Below are 26,965 nucleotides of genomic sequence, written 5' to 3'. Positions count from 1 at the left end.
ACTGGGCCCTTCGTCGCACAGCATTATGATTTTTTATAAGGGAAACAAAATTACAAAAGAAAACCCTTGGATATTGATTCAATAGGAACGGCCTACTCGGAATCACTGTCCAAATAGTAATTATGTGGTGGTGTGGGAGCATTTCTGCTTCTGTCCGTTCACAGTCCATCTCGTTTTCACAACGCTATCGTTTCCTCTCACGATGTCTTCTCAACTTTTCTCCAATCTCGCTGTGACGATGTGGGTTCTGGCTCCACACTCCCTTTGCTATTGGAAGCACTCGAACCCAACACCGTCGATAATGTTGCCGAGTGAGCTAGTCAATGGAGGCAAATGATTCCAGCAAGGGGAAGGTATACAAAAAGTGCAACAGTGCTTTTATTAAAAATCAACAAAACAAAAACAGTGTTCCATAAATAGTGCAGATCTTCAAGTTCTTCAATAAATAAATAAATAATCCATTAAATGAAAACGAGGAGTTTAAAAATCAATAAATAGAAAAAAAACACATCCTTAAAAATCGGAGGTTAAAATCTTCTCTTGGAAGCAGTTTTAAAACCAACAACAAACAAATCCGGTGTTCTTTTTGTTAGCGTCTCACCTGCTAATCCCGATTGGGCATCGCAGCAGGCAAGACGCTCTCTGCAGCTGCCCTCCTGAAACACACGCACGAGACTGGAGACCTCCCGATCCCTGGCTTCGGTATGGCACTCATCCCAGTCCCGGAGAACTTGGTTTCCCACAATGGCCAGGTCGCCACGCTGGGGATTCCCACCACCAAGTCTCCCGACTTCCGCTGCCTTTCCATGGCCTCTCGCGCCAGTCGCCTTCCCTGGTCACTCCCGCTACCTGATCGCTCAGCGGGAGCGACATCAACACCAACACGTGGGTGTCGGCCTAACACCCAGCTTCCATGCAGCTGTCCACGAATGCTCGATCGCGCGCTCACCACACTCACGCACCGCCTGCTTCCTCTCCTGCTCCCGGTAACCTCCGTCCTCTCCTTTCCTTCTTTCTCTCTCCATTTCTATTCCCCTCCGAACGTTTCTTTTTCTCCCCCTAAAACCGACTCGCGCTTCTTTTTAAAATGACGAGGGCCACAGCAGCTGCAGCATTAGCCGCGGGACAATCATGAATGTGGGCAGTTCCTCACCTGTGCACTAGGTGAGAAACGCCACACCCTACGGATCGCCCCAGGCCCACTATGGCCCAACGTCCCCTCGCTAAGCCACGAGCACAATGATTATTTATTTAAAAATGGCCTTTACTCAACGAGCTGTGGACCCATATCACCACACTCGCAGGTTGCTTTGTGGCAATCCAAAGAGTAAGGCCGGAGTTATACTTCACGCGACGCGACGCATGCTGCAGCGGACGCTCCGCTACGCAAGCGTTGTAGTGTTTATACTTGCGCGCGTACTTTATGTAAATCTGGAGGAATCCACCAGGTGGCAGTGCGAGATATTATCGCGGTGAGAACATGTTCGGCTTCTTTGTGTTGTGAATTGCCTAAAACACCTATTAAATTCCGATAATACCTTACCGCAATATCTCTGAAAAGGATGTTTATTGATTAAATCCATAAATCCAGGGATGTATGTGTCCATTCCAGGAAGCATTGGGCACGAGTGAGAAACAGTCCCTTGACAAGGCCTCAGCTCATCGCAAGGTGAATACAAGCACATACATACACTAGCGTCATTTTAGTGCCACCAAATCCCCAAATCTGCATATCTTTGGAAGGAAACCGGAGCACAGTGTGGAATACAAGCAGGAAATACTAGCAACATAACTCCCTGCGAGACAGCAGTGCTATCGCTCCGCCACCATGACACCCCTATGTGTGTAATTATTCCCCCATGTGTGTATTTATTAACAGTATTCATTATTTAAACGAAATTATATGTAAAATGTAACATACACATTTTAATGCATTTCATCATGAAAGTGATATCAAGTATAAATCTAAAGATTCTAAATGTGCAGAGAGTTGGAATATCATACATTTAATTTGTTCTGTTTGGCGATCTATTGCTGCTTTCCGCTGCTGAAGCAAAATGCCGACATACAAATGCATTTGTGGTGCTTTTATATTCAAGCGTCGCATATTCCCGATTGTAATGACACGATACATTTTAAAAGTCTCACATACCATCTTTTGTGCCATCTATTTTTTATTGTTTTACTTTACCTGCTGTCAGGTCCAAGAAGCTCGAAGCGATTAAAAACTGGGGTGATGTTTACCGTCTGCTTTAATGATAAAGTAAAATACGAGGGTAAAGTGGACATTTCGAGATTAAAGCTGAAATTTCCACTTTAATCACAAAATACACGTTTTCACCGTGTCCTTTATTTTTTTCTCAGTGGCTCAAATGTAACGCTATACATTATGTTCCTGTTGTTAAGTTGCAAAAATTAAAAAATAAAAAAGACATATATAAATGACACGATACATTTTAAAAGTCTCACATACCATCTTTTGTGCCGTCTATTTCTTTTTTTTTGCAACTTCACACATACATAATGTATAGCGCTGTATTTGAGCCATTCATCAAACAGCAAAGTGCGCACATCGATCCCCGAAGGATCTCCATAGAGGCTTGCTGTCACATGTAGATAGTAAACAGAGACTCTGACGACACGTTCTGACTTTTAGCACACTGCGCCCCCGACTTTTTGCTGGTACTGCAACTCGCGCACGCTTCACGTTAATTTCTGAGGACCTGCTCAGAGGACGCGTGAAATGAACGCTGGGAACGCGTGGCAGCCATGATGCAGACGCGTTCTGAGCGTGAAGTATAAATGAGCCCTTAGGCAATATACATAGAGCAATGGTTATAAAAGGGGGACACAAAGGTATCCAGGCTCTTTAAAGCATAAACAGGGATCACTTCACTGACATGTGAGCAAGCCACGGTACAACTGTGAGACGCGCAGCACTCGCCGGCTACAACGTAACAATAATAATTTCCGGAACGTACTGTTACGTTGTCATTCATTTTACCCACTGTCTTTCTTTCATTCATTTGTTACATAGGCACATACCTTTTATCTTCGGCAATCTCATTCTCTAACCAGGCCTCAGGAGCTGACCAGCGTAACACTGTCCACCACCCCTTTTGTTATTCCGGCACATTGTTGACATCCGTGAGTAACAACAACGTACTAAACTGGAAGGTGGTCTACACATGCGTGGAATTCGCAGACAAACAAAGATCAAGATCTAAATGAAGATCTCTTTAGTTAATTTAAAGCACAACAATTTGTTTAGTTTGAATGTCTGTGTTTTGAGGTGTCGATGGAGTACTACAGTCTTCAGTAGTATAAGCCTGGAGGAGATTCTTAATGCAATGCCTATGTTTTAGCTGTCTCTCTACTGCCATCTAGTGCTTCTTTTTCTAATTCATTCAAGGACAAACAAAGATCAAGATCCAAATGAAGATTATATATAGAGATAGTTGCACTATTACTTCAAGCCCAGGTGCATTACACAGTATTCACCAAATTAAAATAAAACAAGTGCAACTTGGTGATGACATCTTTACCAACTGAACCATCATTTAGGCAAACTGCATTAATATGGACCTTGCTTCAAGCTAAGCTATACTGGGAAGAAAAAAACAAACTATATGTCGAGAACAAAGTCAACATTTCCACTTTATTCTTGCCGTTTATGTTGAGATTAAAGTCGACATTTCCACTTTATTCTCATAGTTTACTTCATAATTAAAGTAGAATGTCGTAAACTAAACTTCTTCCTAAAATCAATGTTTAATCAATTACTTAATTTACCCCGTCATAAATTAATGCAGCACATTAAATGCTTTGTGTTACGTTCCCCGGCCCAGTGGTTAATCATTACGCTTCCTAAACTGACTTCCTCCGCACTAAGAGAAGACAGCAATCGCCATACAGAATCCATTCACTTCATGATATTCCTGCTTTCTGAAAATTAAGAATGCTAAGATAAATACTTGATATAATTTTCATGATGAAATGCATTAAAGCAGGTATTACACATGCACGGTAATGAGGCGGTAGTGCTGCTCCCTCGCAGTATGGGGTCCCCAGGTGTATGTTCAGTGTAGAGAACTTTATGGCAGGTGTGACGAGGCTCCAAAAAACTGGATGTATGAATAGCTATCGCACAGGTTTAACTTAAATATTGAGCATATGTTGGGTTTCTGATCTGCTGGTCGGAGACACAAACACAGAATTCAATGCATGTTCTTCTGAGCGGGCTATCTTTATTGCATGCATGCAGTCTCTATCTGACGTACCAAAACCCCAGTTCCTTTTTCCTTCCTTCCTTTTTCTTTCACCACATAACCAATCACCACACGATAAACATCTTTGTGAAATTAAAACTAGTTATAAATGTAGCCCACGGAGTGTTCAGAACTTTAAAAATATCTTCGTTATACATGTTTAATCATGCCATCCATTCAGAGTTGCGCCCATCTCTGAACGAGTCGCCAGCACATCACAGGATGAATACAAGCAAAACATACACTAGCAGGGTCAATATAGCGCAGCAAAACCCCACATCCTACATGACTTTGAAAGGAAACTGAAGCACGCCGAGTAAATCCACCAGAAAAACATGCAAATGCAAGGCAGGCACGCCGCCGTGCCCCCATATGATTAATCCATGCTTTAATTATTTATCTTAGCATTCTAAATGTTCAGAGAGCAGGAAGATCATGAAGTGAATGTATTCTGTGCGGCGATCGCTGCCGGCGCCTCCTCTTAGTGCAAGAAGAAGTCAGTTTAAGAATCACTTAACACAACACATTTAATGTGCTATATAACTTGACGGGGTTTGAGAAAATCTAGTAAATTAAATTTTCATTTTACGATGAAGTTTAGTTTATGATGGTCTACTTTAATGACAAATTACAAGAATAAAGTCAACATGTCGTCACACTATTACACAGTACCCAGGTACATTACCTCCTGTATTGAAAACAAGTACAACTTGGCTTGCAGTATTATCCAGTAGTATAAAAACAGTATTTACACATCTGACCTTTTAAAACTAAAGTTATCTCCAGGCGACAGACGTGACTCCATTTTTTCGGCAAAAGTTCTTCTGTTCATCATGTTCAACTTTAGTTTTAGTTCAGTTTCAGAATGCTCTCTGTCCATTTTCACCGATACCTATGCTATCGCCCACTATTTGGTGGTTTATCAGTGAAAAAGAGCCCTAGTGCAACAAATCTGTGTTTAGCGGTGTAGCAGTGAAAAAGGTCCCCACTTGAACAGTTTCCCGCTGCGCCACGTTCCGAACGTCATTTAGGCAATTTAAACCGGTGTTGCAGTATAAGAAAAATCCATATCATAAAAAAAATAAAAAAACGGTTTTCAGTATGAACCGGTATACCGCCCAGCACTAATATATATATATATATTATATATATATATATATATATATATATCTATCAATTAATAGTCTTTTTGGTGTCATCGGTCTGGAATCCATACAGATTGGTACATTACAAAGTTTCTGTCATTGTGCACATCGGACTTCTCAGGGTGATGTTGGCTACAAATGTATGTTAATCAGGGCTTAAGCTTAAAACATAGTAAGAAGATCTGAACTTTTCAACAGTAGAACCAAATATTACATAACTTATAATGTAAAGGTTGAAAGTAGCAACAATACAATTTTTACTTGTTATCCTCCAAACCTTCTAGAAAGGTACTCCTCTGAGACTACCGACAAAGATATATGGTAAAATAATGTTACAACTTAATTTCAAAGTCTAGTATTGCTAAAGCAAAGTGTTTTTTTTATCTCCACTCTTTCATAGAAGTAACAGAAAGCTACATAAGTTAAAAAGGCAAACAGCAACCATACAATATTCAATGACATTTTAATTTTCCCCCACTCACTAAAAATTAGATTTATTGACCATCACAGATGATTATTATTGTTACAAATGTCTTTAATCTATTTCCTAAAGTAACATTATAATATAATAATGAAATTAGATGTCAATGTAATTGTATTACAATCAAATAGCTTCCGAATGCTTTTTGAATTTCATGAATACTTCTATTTAACACTGCTACTTTTATTGTAATGAAAGTAATTCATTTATGTCTGCTTAGCTGAAGTACATATTATATAATATTTGGCAATGCACTTTAGATCAAGGAAAACTAGAGAACAGGGTTGTTGAAAATCCATGTTTTTTTTTATTGTTTGCCAAATCCAAAATTGAAATAATTGTGTCATACAATGATCTAGTTATCTACTGAGGGCAAACCCATTTCTTTTTCACCTTTTCCACTCAGTCAGCCATCATTAAAAAAGACTCGATCAGCAATGTGTGAATTAGCTGATCACAAAAACTGATCCTATCAAACACTGCTTTTCTGTGCTTTATGGTTATTTAGTTTCAGTGCTCCTTTACATGAGGTATTACAGTAATTGAGCCAGGTCTTTTTTTTTTTTTTTTGCAGCAAATTTCCTGTAGTGTTAACAAAGCAAATCAGGGTTAGTTTTACAAGAAAGCAAAAAACAACTGGAATATTACCTTTATGTTAATATAAGTGGAATAATAAACTGAGAAAAAGGAATCGAAGAACTTGTCCTGTGAAATTAAATGTACCGCAAGGAAAGCCTCTAATAAATTCAGACCTTTTTAATTTGTCCTTTAAATTAAAACGAACACTATTTCAGTTTAGACAGCTAGCTTGTTTTAAGTGCTGAAGCTTACATTTTCAACTGGAAAAATTAAAGATAAAGACAAATTTGAAATTGCTGCTTAGTTAACAATAGTCTTGTTAGCTTAACAGAAAAACGTGTCTTTTACTTATAAACCTATTAAGCATGTTGGTCTTATGTCTTCTTGATAAACAACGTATGAACATTTGATACATTTGAGGATTTTTTAAAGATTTGTACTGTGTTTATTATTTGTTGCTGTGTGCTATACAGTATAGGTTTTGGTAAGAAACAAGTACTGAATTATTAAAATGGTAATCCATATTTATAATTACACCTCAAGAATTATGACTGTCTAGCGGATACACTGAAGGAAAAAAAATCTGTATAAATATAGTAAGCGCACACTTTTACAGTTAAAAAAAGCTGTAGTGTGATTAAATGATTAAGAATTATTAAAACCTAGAAGTGCAGGTATATTTACATTTAAGCAGTGTTTAATTGCCAATGCCAATTGATTGACTGTGTAAGTATATGTATTTAGAGAAATGATAAAACATTTTTATAAGCCTTGTTTCAGATAGGGACATTACAGAAAAATATAAACAATATGATAGCTTGTAATTGTGAGAAGCATTTTATTTTTTTTAATACCAAGTGTGTTTGTAAATATTTTATTAGTATGTATTTTAAGGAAATTTTATTCATTTTAGTACTTTATGGTCAGCAAACAATAAGCCTACAGAATTTCATTTTGTTAATAAAAAATGAACAGTTAACACCTGTGGTTTATAGTTTAATTATAAAAATACACTTTAATATAAGACATAAGGCTCCTACTGTATGTGCCTGGTTATGCAGGAGCTTGGTGTAAAGAGTTTTTAAAGGGATAAAGGAAAGAATTAAAATTGGTATCGGAACTGGCCAATCAAGTAACATGAAATCGTGATTGATATTGAACTCAAAAAACAAGATTGGAGCATCCCTATTAATCTATATTATATCTCCAAATATCTACTTTTTGGTTTGTCATCTGTACCTGTTTCTTTTTTACTGTTTATGTTAATATTCCTCTTTTGCTTCATAATTTTTTTCTACTTGACTTTTCTACTTTTACCCTCACTTTTATCCAGCTGACGTTATTTGGAATCGGTATGATCGCAAACTAAAATTAGCCTCTCACTGGAAATCTCCTAATTTTCCCTCCGTACGTTTTTCAAAATCCTTCTTTAACCTAGCCTTATTTGGACTTTCAGAGATTCAAATTAATAAATTATCTAACTCCAACATTGAGATGTGACAGTCCATTATGTGTTTGGCTGGGTTTATTTGACCAGTGATCCATGTTGTGTTCACAGTCTTAATTTTGAATTTGTTCCCTTTCCCATATATTTTTCTGATTTGGGGTTTACTGTATCTGCTGTGCCTCTCGTCCCAGTATTCACGGACATTAATTTTAATCCTTTAGTGACCTATTTATGACTGTTTCCTTTGTGTAACTCAATAGAAATTTGATCACAAAAAATACAATTTTAATAATTAATAACTAACACTACTTGCTGTCCAGGTATCGGAAATTGTTAATTAAACTTCACATACAATTGCTTTTTTTTCTCTTTGAGCTGCTCTTTAATACTTGTTTATACTGTTTTATCTAAAGACCATTCCCTCTATGCTATGTAGTGGAATAAAATAATTATACTGTATAAAGCTAAATTTATACCTTTACGGAAAATGCTATAGGGTTTTCAAACTGTACAGGCTTAACTTTTGAGGACATAGAGGTACAGAGTATGTGGACGTGACAGGATCAGATTCTAAAATGATAAACCTGCAAGGCTAAAAGAACAACAGGTTAAAATAAGAAGTTAAAAATTGTAACCAAACAAATCTGACAGGAGTGGTTCCAAAAAAGATTAAGGTACTGAAATTTGAAAGAAATAATCCCCCAGAGTGTAGGCTGCTAGGCAAAGAAATCTGAAAGGATCAATTTTTGACAAGTAATGCTGTTTAGTCTCAATGCTCGATATATTTCCTTTATATAACTCAACAATGGAACAGAAGGAAAAATTGCGTTCTAAGGCCTGACAAAATCATCCTGAATTGTGGTAAATATTTGAGATATTGAGACACGACAATCATTTTTAAGAAAAGAAAAAAAAAAAAAGAATGCAATGGACTGTCACCTTATTCAGAAAGTATTGCAGTTGATGCTACATGGATAGGATCTGGACTCCTTTGACCCTGAACTGGACTAAGTGGGTTTGAGAAGTGTACATTAAACATAGAACCTCTACGATTAGGATATATTTTTGGTTGTTCACCTCTTATCAATGAGCTCATACTGTTTGAATTTAATGATATAAAGTAAGATAATGTTACATCATTACATCAGCTTATTCTTTTTCTATCTCAGTCAACCACTTTAAACTATTCAGGGTTTCTCATTGTTACTTAAACCCATTACCGCTCCCATCTTAATGAAATTACCTTTAAAACATGAGACCTAACTGCTGTAATTGTATGGGAAATGCACTCAATTATCAGACAAAACAGACAGTGAACACTTCATGCTACCTCTGTCTAGGTGGAGGCAAAACAGCAGTTCCACTGTTCACATGTTCTAATCTTCACATTGCAGTCAAAACGTTTTCTTCATTTCATATTAACCATTTACATGCCAAATAATATATTGAATTGCTACATAATGATTTGTTTAATTTAAAAGACAGCTATTACAGTAGTCATTTAATGTAGTTCTTTGAAAATAAAAAGGCATACTGTGTTCCAATGATTTTGACAATTTTGAGGTCCTGTTTGAGGTGCCATCTTATTTATGACAAAACTACCAAGGGACATGCTGCATTAACAGTAGATTTCACAAATGCATGAAAAGTGCCATCTGTGTTACTAATGACCTGTCCATCTGTATTATGGTATGTGCAACTCATTTCAGTGTACTTTTGAGCACTAAGTTCAATTGCAAAACATAACCTGTCACATGTACCATTTTATGAAACATTCAACAACTATAAAAATGCTAGATAATTTTTCCATTTTAAATCAACTCTATTAATACAGTAGATGTCAAAATGTCAGTTTGGCCTTCCTGCGATTACATCAGGTATCTGCACTGCCAGATTTCAATACAAACCCTCTATCGCTATTTCAACAAGCCCTCATTGTACTTAATAACATATATAAACACAACTGATCTGATTAACTGCTCAAGCTATCAACCAAATATGCGTATAAATGAGCATACTGAGAGATTGTCCAAAGCAGGGTTCCAGGTCACTGCCAAATCATGCTATGCACTGCTCATCTAAGTATGCCTAAATATCTGCCCACCTTTTTTGTTTACTGCTATTGTTTAATCCCCAGATTTTTAATCCACCTATATTGGCCATTAAAATAATCATTCTCAATATTTTGGGAATATCATTATTACTGATGTACATCTTAAGATGTTTTCATCTTGCCGACATAATATTAGATATCTTGATAAAGAATTTAGCTCTAGAAATATTTCACATATATTGAATGTAAAAGATTATTTTCCTTACCAATCTCTAAAACTTTACAAATCAAGTCAAATGAAAATGTCAAGAAACGTTCAACAATTTTCACAACATGAAAATGGTTTTAATGACTGTCATTAAATATTATGCTTATGGATGAACAATCTTTAAAGTGTTCCACAAGAAGGGCATTAGTGTGACACTGGGAAGAAAGAAATTCTAGCAGAAAAAAAAACAAAAAACAAATCCTTGCTTACAAACTCTATACAAAATACTGCCTAGATGATATTTCTGATACATGACCAAAATAATGAAGCATGTATCATGCAGGTATATGATATATTGCACTAATAAAATTATATTTCATGCTGTGTAAAATTACACCCTCAACAAGAGGAACCAGAATCATGGTGATAGATCCATAAAATAATGGCACACACCAAAAAACAAATTGATGACATGGTAAATAAAGAACAATGCAAAAATAAAATTAGTCTCTTTTGCATAGATAAAAATTACAAAAGCTTTGTCATATACTTTATAGCAAAAAAAAAAATCCAAAAGGAAAAAAAAAAAGCATACAAAACACTGGGCAGTCAAGAATATAATTTTAGTAATCTACAGCTTCAAAACAAGAATGCAGTGTGAAAATTACTTCACGTTATAGGGTATCCTTCCAGCAAAAGTGACTGGCCAATCTGTGATTACTTGAAAATCAAGAAATATGGAATATAAACCTTTGCCCATCTGCTACAAAACCAAAACAAAAAATAACATTTTGTCTCTACCTGGCCAAATGTTTTAAAATAAATAAAGCAGATGTCCTTAAATCTGGTATTGACTAATCACAGTATTGACCTTAATCTCTCCCACATCTGTGGCAAAGTTTCATAAATGCTATTCATCACTGTTCCCCGCATATCATGACAAAGTTATGAGTAGTTGTGTTAGTAAGAAAGGGCAAATACTCTTCCATTACAATCTGCAAAGTTAACAGAGAATTATCAACAATAAGTCTCCCAAAAATGGCTAATTAAAGTAGTGACCGATGAGGAAAAATACTTTAAAAATATGTCAGTTCAGCCATTGATTTTGCAGTGGCTTTGTAAGGAAAGTTGTATGTATCACATATAGTTTCCCAGATTGATACACCACAATCCTGGATCAGAGACATTATATTGTGAATATAAAAATATCGCTGATTATTTTTAAGGCTACATAAAGTGCTATTTAGAGTGATATGTCAAATTAGAACCCTTGACACTCTGATTATTAATTTGATAGACACAATTATCAGACCATGTCCTATGGTATCACTCTAAAATGTGCAATTACTGAGCTGCAGGTGCTGTATGACCAGGAAAAGCAAACAAATTTATTGCTACTGACTTACTACATTCAGATTTACCTCATGTTACTCCTTCATCTACAGCTCAACATTTCTGTTGCACCAAATACAGTAATACCCAAATACATAGCACTGACGTGCACTGAAAAAGAAAAAATACTGTACATTAAATAAACTAGAAAACACTGATAACCAATTACAACAAAACATTATGACAATTGTTATTTAATTTGCATAATGACATGGGGTGCAGATCAGTGCAGACAGCCAATCATTTCTTCATAAATCAAAAGGTGATTGCAAGTTGACTAGTGTTACGAGCCAAGTGCCAACTGCACAATAGGAAAAGCACTACAGGACGTGATAGCAGTGGATGTGATAATGAAACTGGCAGTACAGGTGACAGCAGCTGACATTCACAACAGTAAGAATCATGCACAGCCATAAGTCTTGGCAGCATAACATAAGAGAACAAACTGTCCTATGTATTAAGCACACCTAGCTGCACAGAATGCACACTGAAGCAGACAACTTTATAGCACAAGCAATGACAACCTCTGTTTATTCAGTACACCTGTATAAACTGGACGGCATGGCGGCACAGTGGTAGCACTGCTGTCTCGCAGTAAGGAGACCTGGGTTTGCTTTCCGGGTCCTCCCTGCATGGAGTTTGCATGTTCTCCCCATGTCTGCGTGGGTTTCCTCCCACAGTCCAAAGACATGCAGGTTAGGTGCATTGGCGATCCTAAATTGTCCCTAGTGTGTGCTTGGGGTGTGTGTGTCCTGCGGTGGGCTGGCGCCCTGTGTTGACTGGGATTTGCTCCAGCAGACCCCCGTGACCCTGTGTTAGGATATAGTGGGTTGGATAATGACTGACTGACTGACCTATATAAACTAAAAAGAATACATGTTGTGAACGCTGGCCCGGACACAGACAGACGGACATCGTAATCTCACCCAACACACGTTTATTTACACTATAATATTTACAATTACGTCAGTGCACTTCCCAGTGCCTCCAGCACCGTTCCCCCAATGTCCAGGGCACACAGTCCAATTGCCTTTCTGGCCGCCTCCAATCCTCTCTCCAGCTCCGTCTCTCTTCCACCCGACTTCCGCTCACGACTGAAGGGAGGCGGCCACCTTAAATAGGAACCCGGATGGGCTCCAGCTGCTTCCCGGCATTCCTCCGAAGACACGCCCCAGTGTGGCGGAAGTGCCGGCTGCGCCCGGAAGCCCTCCGGGTGTCCCCTGTCTTCTTCCCCCCAGCACTTCCTGGTGTGGCGGAAGTGCTGGGCTCCAGACTTCTACAGGCACTGGGGCGCCGCCTGGCGGTGGCCACAGGCCCCTACAGGGCTGGGCTTCCAAGCCCTCTACCCGTGGCCCCCAACATAACCAGGGCGGTCGCCCCCTCGTGGTCTGGAGGAGGCACAAGCCCTCCTCCGGTCCTCCGGGGCGTCGATGCCACAATGTATAATTTAACAAGGCAAACCCCAAATGTCATAAATGGCAAAATTTGACATTTTTCTACAACTGAATCAACCAGAGGCAAATGTTGTTCATTTCTGCTACAACTCAATAATAGCTTTGTATGTTTGTTAGCTTAGATTGTTTTATTATTGTCACATGTAATGTCCATGTGCAAGGAAGAATACATGTAAAGCTGATGCCACATTATGCAAATGTTTGTCATGGGTTATGTCAGATTTATTGCAGTCGCTGATCTTGTAGCTATGTCTCACATTTATTAATAAAGCGACAATCTTACAGTACCTATTACAGCATCACTGATGGAGGGTTAACAGCTACAGCGAGTTGAGAAGCGATCTCTGCCTTAAATGTCCTTTAATTCTTTTTTTCTATTCTGTTACGGAATGGAAAATACAAGGCATCAGACAGACAAGTTTCTCTTCTGTTTTCGTGGCTACATTCTATGCAGTATTCACTTCCTGGTGAGCATTCATTGGTTCATTTGGTTGTCGGCTAGCCAGCGTACACAGTCCATCCCTCACACTAACAAGAAAATCAAACCAGCTTGATTTTATCCTAGCCAGTCGCACACTAATTGGTCTCAGTTGTTAGGTGTTTCAAATTAGACAATTATCTTCACGGGAGCACGCTGCTGACTGCCTTTGACTGGCTAATATATAAATGAAGGCTACAACTGAAAAGTCTCTGAAAAAGTCATTTAATAAGATGTAGGCATGAGAAATGGTGTGGGCGGTAATATTTAATAAGATAAAGCTGACCCCTACATTATAAAGTAATCTTAATAAAATATCAGGAAGTTATACTAATCACAGTGACATTCTGTCTAAATGGAACAGTGATGGAAGCTGGTCCCTAACTTCTATAAGTGAAAAACAGTGCAGAAAGTGAACACAATGATCTGGCAAAGCAGTAAATTGTTGATAGTGCATGGTATCTGCTCCAGGTCAGTAGGGAAGTGGAGAAATTAATAATTTAAGCAATGAAAAATCCTGTTTGTGCAAGGCACCAATGCAATCTAAATGAATGCTGGTATGCTGGAGATAGAAAACATAAAAATACATGTACAATACAAAATGGATAGTGGAAAAATCATTATGATAGTTGGATAGAAGCACCTTATCTGCTGCAAGCTAAAAAATAAAAACATAACAACAAATGCCAACAGTTGTGAAGATGTCTTACAACAAACATACAAATAAATACAGCTAATATGATGAAAATTCAGATATACTCAGATTAAGAATTTACTCTGATTTTGCATATCCTTAATAAAGTAAATGGCAAATGCCACTTAAATACCCAAATATTGAAAGCATGGAAATGGCTTACTCATTTATTAATAGTTAAATGTTATGTCCACATATATGAATACACTGCAAATATCTTGCACAATTGCATTCTTTCAGGCCTTTCAAGTAATTTTACAATAGTAACCATAAAGCTATGTATTGCATTGTTATGAATACCAAAACTGTTTGCCACCAAGTAGTATTCAGTGCCAACCTGCAAGTAACTTAAAAATGCATTTGCAGCTCACAGGGCTGCCATCACAAGTACCCATACAATGGGTTCTGATGGTTTAATCGTGATTTTATTATCTGACCTAACTTGCTGAATAACACTGAGTGTCCTAAATCCACTGCCCCTATCAAAGTATTCACCCATCATAACCCATTTATCTATAGTTTTGCTATGCACTTTTATCCATAGCCATCTGGTGCTTTAGCATGCTCATGTAAAATATAGCCACCTTCTCTCGTTGTTATCTTCAGCTACCTAAGAGAATAAATTGAAAATGATTCAAAGCAAAAGAATATTGTTTTAGCACTAAAAAACAATTAATTTCAGAATCATCTTTTTTCAAACTAGGGAGCTTCGCTCGTCAACCCGTGTGTTTGGTTAATCGGATATAAAATTTTTTTTTTTTTTTCTTTGGAATTGTTTCAATTTCATTATTTGCACTTTTACTTTAAAGCTTCATCAAAAACAATATTTTTTGGAGATACATTGTGACAATGCAACGTATAACTGCCCGTGAGTGAATATTGTTTGTTTATGTTTCTCTAATGTTTGTCCCTGTGATTTATTGATTGTCATAGCAAAAGCTATTCTCACAGTAAACTGTAAACATTTTAATATGAATGGCATATCACAAACTCCTTTGGTGTGTAATGTTACTCGCGGAATATATACATTACCTTTCTTTTTGCCTGTTAAAATTTGCATCGCTTCTCCGTGATCATAAATATATACCTGATCGAATTGTGTTTTCTTTGAAATTCATCTTGTCGTTGCTTTAACTGTTGTGGGACCACAGATTCTCATAGCGTATGGTCTATTATTGTGTAAATCCACATTTTGTGCATAAGAATGATGCGAATGCGAAAAGACTCTACTCTTAAGCCTTTTATTTCTGACCTCGATTTGTCCTGCTCTTTTTTCAATTACACCTGGTTCTGATGATTAATCACCTTTTGTTCTGCAGTAAGGCAATCTTTTCTATGATACTGTAGCGACTGCCATGATAAAGTGTCACAAAAGTTTTACTTGAACAATCGCTGACTTCGTAACCCCAAACACAACTTTCTAGCACCCTCTCCAATCCCTAATCCCCCACATCTCGCCCCCCCTTACCGCATCAATCAATACCCTGCTATCAGTCTTCTGTGCTGTACTCCGCCCTCCCTCAATCGGACCGAACAGTCACTTAAAACCAAAAAGGCCGCTGCAATACTTTCGAATTCAACTGGTTTCATAATCTCTTATCTGCCTCTTTTTGTCTCCAATGCCTTTGGGTGTCTATTCTTCCGTATTGTCCTTATACACTTTATATGTGTTGAGAGCACAGGATGTGTGTGCACTATGTGCTTTTACACAACTGACTGCTTTTTGATGGATGTGCTCTTATATGATATCTGTTGTAAGTAGGACGTGTCTTGCAAGAATCTCATGTTCCAAGTCCATGCAAGACGGCCCTGGGACAGTCTCTTGGCACCAAGTCTCATGTTTACGGTCCCTGTGAGATGCTCAGTGGCAAGTCTCTTTTGTCTCGCAGGTCTTTTAAATGTCTTTCAAGAAGTTCAGAGAAAATCACATATCGTTGCCTTGCTTTTGCATTCCAGGATTTCTCTTTATAATAGAGAGCAATTTTATAAAAGACATTGTTTAAGGTCCTTGTTGCATCATTTGCTTTAGACACGTGAATAGGAGCATGAGAAATGTAGACAGAATATCTAGAGTAGAGTATCTAGTGGATTACTCCAACATCACAACCATCATAATAAATTTAATAGCCATTTTCTGGGTTTAGTCTGGTTAACCAAATGAATTCCCCCAAAAATAAAATATTTATTCTCCACTATTGGTATCCTGGGCATCCTTTGGGGTGAAAGACATTTTTCATATCATCCAAACCAGTTTTCTTCTGCCTCCATTTAGGCCTCATCCTTTTCACTTCCATCGTATTAAATCACTTAGTCCTCCTTTTCCAAGTGTCTCCCGTGAAGGAAAGATCACAGGGAGGTGAGTCAACTTGTTCTGTTCCCAATGCAGTAATTCACTCAGCATGGGAGCTGAGTAATGCATACTAGGATTCACACAGTGCCCTCTGAGTTACTTAAAGCAAGCTCACTCCAAAGAAGTTAATACACTTGTAATATCAGCTGAAATGCAACACAAATATCTGCAAACAATTATAAAAGTGATAGTTAAAGAAAGTACAAACTGTTGCAACTGTGTGTTCTCACTCAGCAGCTTCTGTGTGTAAAGCGAGAGCTCTCTGATAGTGTAAACCAACCCCCCCTTACATCAAAATCCTGAACAGCATATAATTAATTAAGAGAAGCTCCCTCAGGTTGTCGACTAAGAGTATATAACAATTACAATATAATCAAGTTACATAAAACTTTAAGTCAATACAATTTTGTAGGAAAAACTTAAAAAAAATAAACAAATAAAAATGTACAGTACTACATCCTGTCCTTGGCCAATAGCACAAAATCTGCAATATAAATAACTACTAACAAGCTGGCAGTAAGAGTTGGAAATAACCCTGAATACCAGCATAGTTTTCCTGCTGTACCTCATTTTTACAATACAGGGTAATGTATCCTGGTATAGATATTCAATTATCAGATCAATCAAAACAGTCTGAAGATGGAATCAGTGCAGCCAGGCAAGCCACCTGACTTCCAGATATAGCAGTTTTGCCTTTTCATGACAAGAAATTTAAAAAGGAAATACTGTACATCTAATTTTAAATGTGAACTTCAAACTAAGCACCCAATGAAATGTCAAATAAAATACAGAGAATCCTGTGAAATTTAAGATTCAAAGCCCTACAGAAATTTAAACATGCAAACTGAAATGGAAAAAGCAAGCACTGAGAAATTAATAAAAGAACAGATTAACTGTGAATGAAATAAGCAAAAGAAAGCAGTAATAAATTTATACATCAATGTATTTTCAAATAAATTCAGTAATAATCAGAAGTGACTTGTACGTATGTATAGTACTTATTCATTTATAGGAAATTACATTTTTTTAGTTTTGTATTTATTATTCATTTATCGGAAATTACATTTTTTTAGTTTTGTATTTATTCATATTTTTGAAACGAATTATTCCTAATGTGTATACATCCAAAAAAGGGAAAAATTAATCAGCAACAATAGTAGTTCCTCTATGTCATCTTAACAAAATGTTATTTTTGAGTCATTTATAATTTAGTAGCTCATACAGCCGTAATTGCAAAAGGTATTGATTAGTGGTTCTTAACCCTGGTGTTGAGACCTCACTGTGGTTGCAGATTGTTCTTCCAACCAATTTCTTAATTAGAGGTCAATTCAAGCTGTCAGTGGAACATGTCATTTAATTCTATGGATTGTTTCTACTATTTTTCTGCTGAAATGTTTCCAACTTTTACCTTTCTGTATTCACCTTTCAGAAAAAAAAATGTGAACTTACAGTATGTGAGTAATATTTGTTCTCATTTTTTTGTTTTTAAATCTTCCTGAATATTTTATTCAAACATCTACTTTATAAGGTTAGAGGTAAAAAGTTAACTGGTCCAATATTGGTTATTTACTTGTAAATGCCAAATAACTGGCAAATAAAAATATTAAGTAATTAAGGGTTCTCGATCTTAACAAGCAATTGAACTATAATGAAGTAAAAGGAAAGGATCAAGCCTGAACTAACTCCTGTGTGTTAAAAGCTTTGTTTAAACACAGAGAGAAGTAAAATTCAAATTAACTCAAAACTGCCTGGGGGGTTGTCCAATGTGTTTCGTTGTGTGGTGTACCAGTGCATACTCCCCAACCTAACCTGACTTTTTAGGAACTGAATACATCATAAAATAGCAGCATAGACTGGCTTCTCATTAAGACAGTTATTGGAATAAAACTGATGATGTACATGTATGCAGTACCAAAACTATATTTAGGACTTCATCCCACTTCACTTTAGATGTACTGTATAGTATCAGTGGATCAAGACCAGTGTTAAAATGTTTACATGTGAACAATTACAAAAGTTATAATGCATAAAATGCATATAAATTAAATGGCCACTTTATTGACTACAGCTGTCTTGTACTGAACATGGATTCAGCAGGCTGCAAGAAACATTTCTGAGGAATTCAGGGCCATTCTAAATCAACAGCAACATGCAACTACAGCACATTTTTCTTCCACATAACCATACTGCAAATCATCCACTCTATTAAATACCAAAAGTGCTCTATTAGATGGAGATATTATTATTGTAGGACACTGGAGTAAACAGAATTTATTGTCATGTTTGTGGAACCAGCTAGCGATAATAGATGCTTTGTGACATGGCACATTATGCTGCTGCAAGTACCCGTTTTTTAAAAAAAAAAGAGTAGACTGTGATCATCAAACAGATGGTCATGGTATTGAACGAAGATTAGATACAGTATGTATGGTATGGCATTCAAATGATGTTCTGTTGCTATTAACAGGTCTAATGCGTGCAAGGATTAACACCCCAACACCACTGGATTACTACTACCTGCCTTATACTATTTTTCACCCCAAACTCTGGATCGATCATATGCATGCCATAGCAGAAACTATGATTTCTCAAACTAGGGAAGGTGTTTTTTTTTCTCTCTTCAGCTTACCAATTTTGTTAATTAAGTGTCCATTGTAGCCACTTCTTTCACTACTTAGCTAACAGGAGTTGAGCTGTGCATGGTATTCTGCTGTTGTAGTCATTCCCTTCACAAAGTGTGATGCACTGTTTATTCATGCACTTCTGCACACCACTGTTGTAAGAAGCCTTTCTGTGGGCACTCATGACATTCCTCCCAGTGATGTCGAGAAAGGTTACATCCCACAACTTGGAATATAATAGTATGGATAAACAAACTGATACTATATTACAACCTCAAATCAGAAAACGTTGGGACAGTATGGAAAATAAAAAAAACAAAGACAGTGATATTGACAGTGACCAAACATACAGTATTTCATGTTTTGTCTGGTCAACTTAATTTTATTTGTTAATTTCAATTCCTGCATTTCAGGCCTACAACACGTTTAAAAAAAAGCTGGGAGAGGGACAAATTAGGGCCAGTAAAGAGGTAAAATTATTAAGTAATGATGCAATTTCAAAAAGATAATGTCAACAGGTGGTGGTAATCATTTTCTAGTAGCAAAGATGAAAAGAGGATCTCCAGTTCGTCTGCAAATGCATGAAAAAACTTATTGAAATCTTTAAAAATAATGTTCCTCAAAGAAAAATTGAAAGGGATTTGCATATTTCTCCCTCTACAGTGCATAATATCATTAAATGATTCAAGGAATCTGGAAGAAGTTCAGCGCATAAAGGTCAAGGGAGCAAGCCTAAGCTGAGCACCTGTGATCTCCAATCCCTCAGACGACACTGCATCAAGAATTGTTACTCATCAATAGCTGATATATCCAATTGGGAAAGGCATTACTTTGACAAACCTTTGTCAAGCACTACAATACAGAGTTACATTCACAAATGCCACTTAAAACTTTACGGTGCAAAAAAGCAGCCTTATTTTAACCAAGTCTAGAAGCAATGTCGACTTCTCGGAGCAAAGAATGCATATGGAATGAACAATCACACAATAGAAACATGTATTCTGGTCAGACAAATCAGTATTCCAGATCTTTTTTGTAAGAAATGGCCGCCATGTGCTCTGGACCAATGACAAAAAGGACCAGCAAGACTATTATCAGTAAAAAGTCCAAAAGCCAGGATCTGTCATGGTATGAGGTTGTGTCAGTGTCCTTGGCAAAGTCAATTTATACTTCTGTGATGGCAACATTAATGCAGAAAAGCACATTGAGATTTTAAAGCAACATATGCTGCCTTCAAGACAACATCTTTTCCAAGGATGTTGATGCATTTTTCAACAAGACAATGAAAAGCCACATTCTGCACACCTTACAAAGGCACTGGACCGGCCTGCCTGCAGTCGTGACCTGTCCTCAATGGAGAATGTGTGATGAATTTTGAAATCAAAAAATGTGATGATGGCAATGACCCTGCACTATTGCACACATTAAAATATGTTTGCAGAAAGAATGGGACAAAATAAAACCTGAAACACTTCATCACTTACTATCCTCAGTGATAAAATGTCTTTTAGGTGTTGAAAGAAGGAATGGCGACATTACAGTACAAAGCGAACGCTCTACCATCCCAACTTTTTTTGGAATGTGCTTACGGGCCTGAAATGCAGGAATGGATGTATATTAACAAATGAAATAAAGTTGAACAGACAAAACATGAAATATCTTGGGTTCATACTGTCTGCAATGAAATAAAAGACAAAGTAAATTTAACAATCACTGTTTTTTTTTTTGCATTTTCCACACCATTCCAACTTTTTCTGATTTGGAATTGTATATTGGATACACAAAAATGTAATAGTTTGTCCAGGAAAGACTTTTTTTGTTATAATTTTTATATGATTTAATGTCTTGAGTTTCTGAGAATGGCATGTAAATCAAAGCATTTGAAGATTAGAATACAATGAGCTCTAATGTTCGGTCTTCTTGAATGTGATGACAAGAGCACTGTGGCTTCTAATTAGTTACCAAGGCATACTTCTTAACAACTCTTTAGAAAGCTAACAGCACACACTATAAACATCACACCACGCCAGCAAGAGCTGCAGACTACTTCAAATTGGTTCTGATTTTATTCAATTATTCACTGCAATGGCACTTAGACTGGAGGATAATCTCCTGATAGTACCATACTTTGTAGTATCGTCTTCATTCTCTCTGGTACACAGCTGATACCAATGGTTCCGAGGATTAGATTTACAAAAAACTAGGACAACAACAACAACAACATTTATTTCCATGGCACATTTTCATTCAAAGGATTTAGCTCAGAGTGTTTTACAATATGTTAAAGAAGTAGTTACAAGCAAAGAATAACAAAATAAACTTAGATAAGGATAACAAAGAATAAATTGCATACAAAATATAAATAATGTGCACATACATAAGAACGTTATATAGTGAAGAGAAACAGAGTCCTTAAAATATAGTTTTTATATTTCTAAATGACATTTTCATGATAAGGTTAGATAGCCAGGATGGGAAAAAAAAAAACTCCAGTTAAGCTGGAGAGAAAATAAAAACAGGGCAGATTAAGTTAATATACATTAAGTTTATATATAAAAAACAAACCATGCTACCATTCCTAGATTTTTGCTGTTTGAATGATTTAAATGGTTAAGATAAAATCCTACTGTTGGGCAGCCTCCTATTTGTCCTAACTTTAAAATTTAAACTATAAACTGCTTTTGATTCAACATGAAGACAATAAAGAATAGATTTGCTTTATGAAGTGAATTTAAATTCTTTGTAGGAAATGTGCATTCTTTTTCAAACTTGGTAAGTTAATTAGAACAAATGTACTTTACTCTTTCAAAACCTTAAGTGATCATGATACTGCTACATCCATAAAAGGTGATGCAACAGTCCACTAAAATGCAAAATTAAACATAGGACAGACATTTCGAGGTTTTATAGAACTTTAAAATCCAACATCTTTGCTAATATACATTTCACAGTGCAGCTGACATAGGACTGTTTGAATTTGTACTTAAGGCCTCCCTTCATATCTCTACATTTCCATATGTTTTTGTATATGTTGGATGATATTTCTATGCATACATGCTAATATTGTGTTTTGTATTTATATTTCTTTTGCTTCTATAATATTTTTGTAATTGTTGTACTGCCGTTGAAAGCGGAACCTAAATGGCCATTGCTACTATATGAGAAGCAAAGCTAAAAATGAAATAAAGAAACCTGAACCTGGTGAATTTTGATTACTGTCATATTTTCCAGTCACAGTCACTACTTACAGTAGTTAAGCACTATACCACAAGCAAAATGAGTTGAAATATGATCACAATTATTTCAAATTGAAGTGGTAAAAAACTCCCCATGTAGTGAATATCATAGTGATCCTTTTAAAATGTCCAGTGATAATGTGAGAAGAATAATTCTTCAGATCCATTCATTTATCCATCCATTTTCTGGACCCACGTATACCATTTAGAATCACATAAGCCTAGAGCTTACCCTTTTAAAATGAACACAAGGCAGGAGCTATCCTTCAATAGTATGGTGTCCTATTCTAGGACACACTAATGTGCACATCCTGACACTTTTCCACTAGCACCAGGTGAAAAGCTATAAGGAAATTGATGAATTCCATAATGTGACCAGCCACAGTTTCATACCCAGCTCCCTGAAATTTCAAGGGTATTGTCGATACCTTAGTGTTATCCTGCCTTAAATTCATCTTCATAAAACTAAACAAAATAAAAATTATTAGCAGCTCCTTTAATTAAAGCAGAAGTATAAAGACACAAGATGCTTAATTTAAGCCTTCTAAAGGGCAAACTGTTTGTCAACAAACAGAGAACAGCTAAGTGTGCCAGAAAACCAATAAAGGGTGTCAAAATTCACAACTACACTTGCCAAAAATCACCTTATCTGATTTTATTTTCTTTAATTATTAGTTCCACCAACAGATGGATTTTCATAGGCTTGAGGCAAAGAGTGATGCTTCATTAAATTTAAATGTGTATTAAACAGACAAGTGTTAATGTTTTGAGTTTCACTATGATAAATACAATTCCACATGCATAAAATTAATTAAAAATATGGCTATGACCTTCTGACCTTTGCTGCTCACTTTTTTCTTAGATTTAAATCTCCCAACTCAACTCTGTATAACCTTAATACAATGACTCTAGTGATATCAGTGCTCGGACTTCAGACACCTCCAATGACTTATTTTATAAAGGTTCCTATAAAGCAAAGCGTTTCACATTATCAGAGATCAGTGTGAATCATAAGCAGTGCTGTCAAGCATACTAGTGTCCTCTTATCAGAAATGACCTGATGTTTCCAATCAGATTAAATACAGTCTGGTGACAACAAATATAACACAAATTCAGTAAAGGATAAAAAAACTCCCATATTTTGAAAGAAGAAAAAAGGAAACCAGTGAATTAAGTAGGGAAGGGGTTTCATCACATCTTCAAAGAGAAACTGAATATCACAATGTCTACACTGAAAACCTGAATTCACCACAGCTGGTTTGCTTAAGTATCTGATTTGAAATAGCTACTGTAATACAATGGCTGTGCCATCAAGAAGAGGATAACTTCATAAAAGAATCATTGCATAACTATAATTTTGTTTTATAAATCATACGCTAAACGTTCTCTCATCTAGCACCACCATAATTAAAATCAAAGTTTTGTCACTGTAACATTGTTTCATCTGTCCTAACACTGCAAACCCAACTACTGCAACTACAACCACATTCCAGCCCCTTTATTTCAGCGAGAATTTTGCCTGCACCATAAAAGCCTACTGACCTTAGTCTTTTGTTATCATTTACAATTGGAATCACAAACACTGAGCACCTCTCAGCTTTGTTTCAACAATTCTGCAACAAGAGTCCTCTGCCAACCAGCAGGAGGTGCCAGTCCACGTATCCTATCACTTACAGCAAAAGCCAGTTTATCCAACCCTCAAAAGCATACACATCCTGTTCACATTCTCATAAACACACTGGCAGTTTGAAGTAAGAATCAATTTAACTTCATTGCACCTCTGTCCATATTTCAACTCATGAAAGCCATACCCTTCACATGAAATAAGTTGCCCTGACAAGACCTACCTGTCTTAGATTCTTCAACAGCTCAGTAGCTTCGTCTTGTTTGCCCTGCTTGGCCAGACTCAACATTTCCTGGATCATACCGATACGTCTCTGGTACGGAGGCGGAGTGCCTCCTTTCCCAAACTTATCCCCAGATTTGAGTACAAGAGAAGTAAAGATGTCACCTCGCTCTTTCGTAGGAGTCCTTTTCCAACCACCAAGCGCGTGCTGGGGACTTACTCCCGCTTCTGGGCTCGAATGGCCATTGCCTTTGGTTTGCTTGATCCCCATTGCGATCAGCTGCCCCCACTGCTTCATGCAAACTTTTTATGTTTCCAGGTGCCCGCCTTGCGGGGGTGGGAGGGTGGCGACACGATCTAAAGTGAAAAGTAGCAAAGGCACATCTTAAGTGAAAAGAGAAGGGCTGGGTTGTCTTTTACCGAGAAATGAAGAGACGCTGCCAGGAAATAAGGGAACTGTTCCAAAGAGGTGAGGTAACTTCGTCAATTCGGCCAGTAACTTGAAGGAATCTTTGTCTTTCGCAGATCGCGGCCAAATAAGCAGAATGAACCTATTAGAATGGCTCGTTATTTTTTTTTACTTCTATAGAGTTAAAAAGTCAGAAATTAAGTAATATCAAAATAATTTGTAAGAATATCTTTACATTTCAAAACAAACGATAACATTTAAGGTTTAATTATTCTCTACTGCAGGTGCACAAGTCCACTTTATTGTAGAGCGTAATGTCTTTTTTTCACAGCAATTTCTAAATGAATGGTTCAAGTGTAAAAAAAAAAAAAAACTTTCATCGCATGACGGCGCTGCTCCCGTATGTAAACAGGATTAGTTTAGTTTAAACTGTTATTCACTTTAGCTGACAGAGAGGTTCCAGTGTTTTACAGGTTTCTCTTTCAAAAAGGAGGATCTATCATTATTATTTAATACATGCATCAGGAGAGCATTTGCAAATTTACTTTAGTATCTTGCCACCTTCAATGATACCAGTTTACAACATTGGGGATGCTTAAAATTAGTATATAATAAAACCCTGATATTCGTGACATCGACTCTATTGGCAAAGTTAAAGCACTCTGTGAAACAACTTCGACTCAACCTCTCTAAAAAGGCAGGCACAAATTTAGTGAGGTAACCCTTTGATAAAAAATGCATTTTCCACCTAGGTTGTACAATCCACTCAGCCCTCTTGAATAACAATCAGAGGTACTCTAATGAATAAACATTTTAAAAAGCAATAGTTGGAAGTTTTCTTCTCTTTCCTATTACTCGATAGTAATAGACTGATATTTTCCCCTTTTCGTTCAATAAATTATTTTTTAAGTCCGACAACACTGTTTTATCTGTTTCAGATCACAGCTGAATAAAATGGAAATAATGCAATATTTTTCTCCGTATTGTTAAAATCCAACCATAAAAGGAGCTCTCGTATTTCAAATCTCTGCACGAAACCTTCTTCCCAAACAAACAGCAGGACGTCTCTCTCTCTTTCCACGGCACGCTAAATTCATATGGAAGATTTGTTCCAATGAACTCTCCTGGCGACTCGAAGTTACAGAATTCGTAACGCGGAGTCCTCCTAGTCGAAACACGTTTTTTGTAGATAAATAATAACAGAAGCGACTCGCTCCCCGTGAAAGACTGGTTCCTTGTAGCCAGCAGAAATCCAATCAAAGCACGAGCAACGGCTTCTTTGCAACCGTCCCTTTAACTTTAGCGCTTCTAGTCCGGAGCGTGGAGGTTTCCGTGTGCAGAATACATGCGGTGGGAGAGCGAGCATCTTCCTTATGTGGCTTTCCCCAGCCCTCTGCCTGCTTTCTTCGCGCTGGGGTTTTGCGATGTTACTCAGAAGTTGTGCTATCTCCACAGAGCCATACGTGGATACTCGGTTGGTTGCTCCGTCTCTCTCTTTTTCACTGTCTCCTTCTCTCTCTCGACTGTCAGGCGGACTCTCAGTAGGCTGTGTCACGGTTCTATTACTTAGTCCGTCTTCGCTCGCTTTTTATTAACCATTTCGCTGCCTTATTAGAGGTGGGAGGGACTGCCGCCATCCCCTTCTACTTTGTGTGCGCATTTATTTTCTTTATGCTTGTTGCGGTTATTCTCTTTTCCCTTTTCAAGCCCCTCCTAAAACGCAAAACTGCTTTCTAGTTGCTCCACCTATAATACGTATAAGGCCACCCAGTCTCTCTACGTAGTTCTGCATGGAAATTACTAGGAACTGGAAACTCCGCTTGTGAAAGAGAGGTGGGGATGTAAGAGCGCGCTCGCGCAAGCGCTCGCTCACGCGAATTCTGCCCGCCTCCTCGCATGTGTATTCAACAGTACGCGGGAAGGGAGGACGGGCAAAGCGCGTACTCGGCATGTGTGTGTGAGTGCCCTAGCGTGTCCTTAACTGTCTGTGAAACTGCGGCGTTGTTTTCTGTTTTTAAGCTACAGAAGATGGGTGGAAGCTGATAGATTATATGTCATGAGTGTACACAAAATGACAAGAGTGAATATTTTTATCAGAGCATCGTAGGTGTCTTGACGACATTCAGATTACGCTTAATCCAACTGGGAATTTGCGACATATCGCAGGTAATCAAATACGCAATTAGTCGAAGCATACCCGAAGGTGGCTGGTCTTAGTCCAGTGCTTTCCATGCTCCGTAACGTGGAATTTCGTCCTCATTAGTTCATTATCCACCTTAATATATTTCAGCGTCTAGGAAAGCA

The 26,965-nt window shown here is 37.2% G+C and overlaps 1 protein-coding gene across 2 annotated transcripts in view; it reads right to left on the bottom strand.

Moving 5' to 3' along the window:
* The window catches only part of lrrc75a (leucine rich repeat containing 75A), a 263,200-nt gene extending 236,706 nt beyond the window's left edge, over nt 1-26,494 (bottom strand). For both annotated transcript variants that reach the window (XM_039757141.1, XM_039757142.1), the window contains exon 1: nt 24,254-26,494. In XM_039757141.1, the coding sequence (XP_039613075.1) occupies nt 24,254-24,550 (297 nt within the window). In that variant the 5' untranslated portion in view covers nt 24,551-26,494. The remainder of the gene's footprint in view (nt 1-24,253) is intronic.
* Between the last annotated feature and the right edge of the window lie 471 nt (nt 26,495-26,965).

The sequence above is a fragment of the Polypterus senegalus genome, chromosome 6 (assembly GCF_016835505.1).
Source record: "Polypterus senegalus isolate Bchr_013 chromosome 6, ASM1683550v1, whole genome shotgun sequence".
NCBI classification, from domain to species: domain Eukaryota; kingdom Metazoa; phylum Chordata; class Cladistia; order Polypteriformes; family Polypteridae; genus Polypterus; species Polypterus senegalus.
This window is presented reverse-complemented; position numbering and strand designations above follow the sequence as displayed.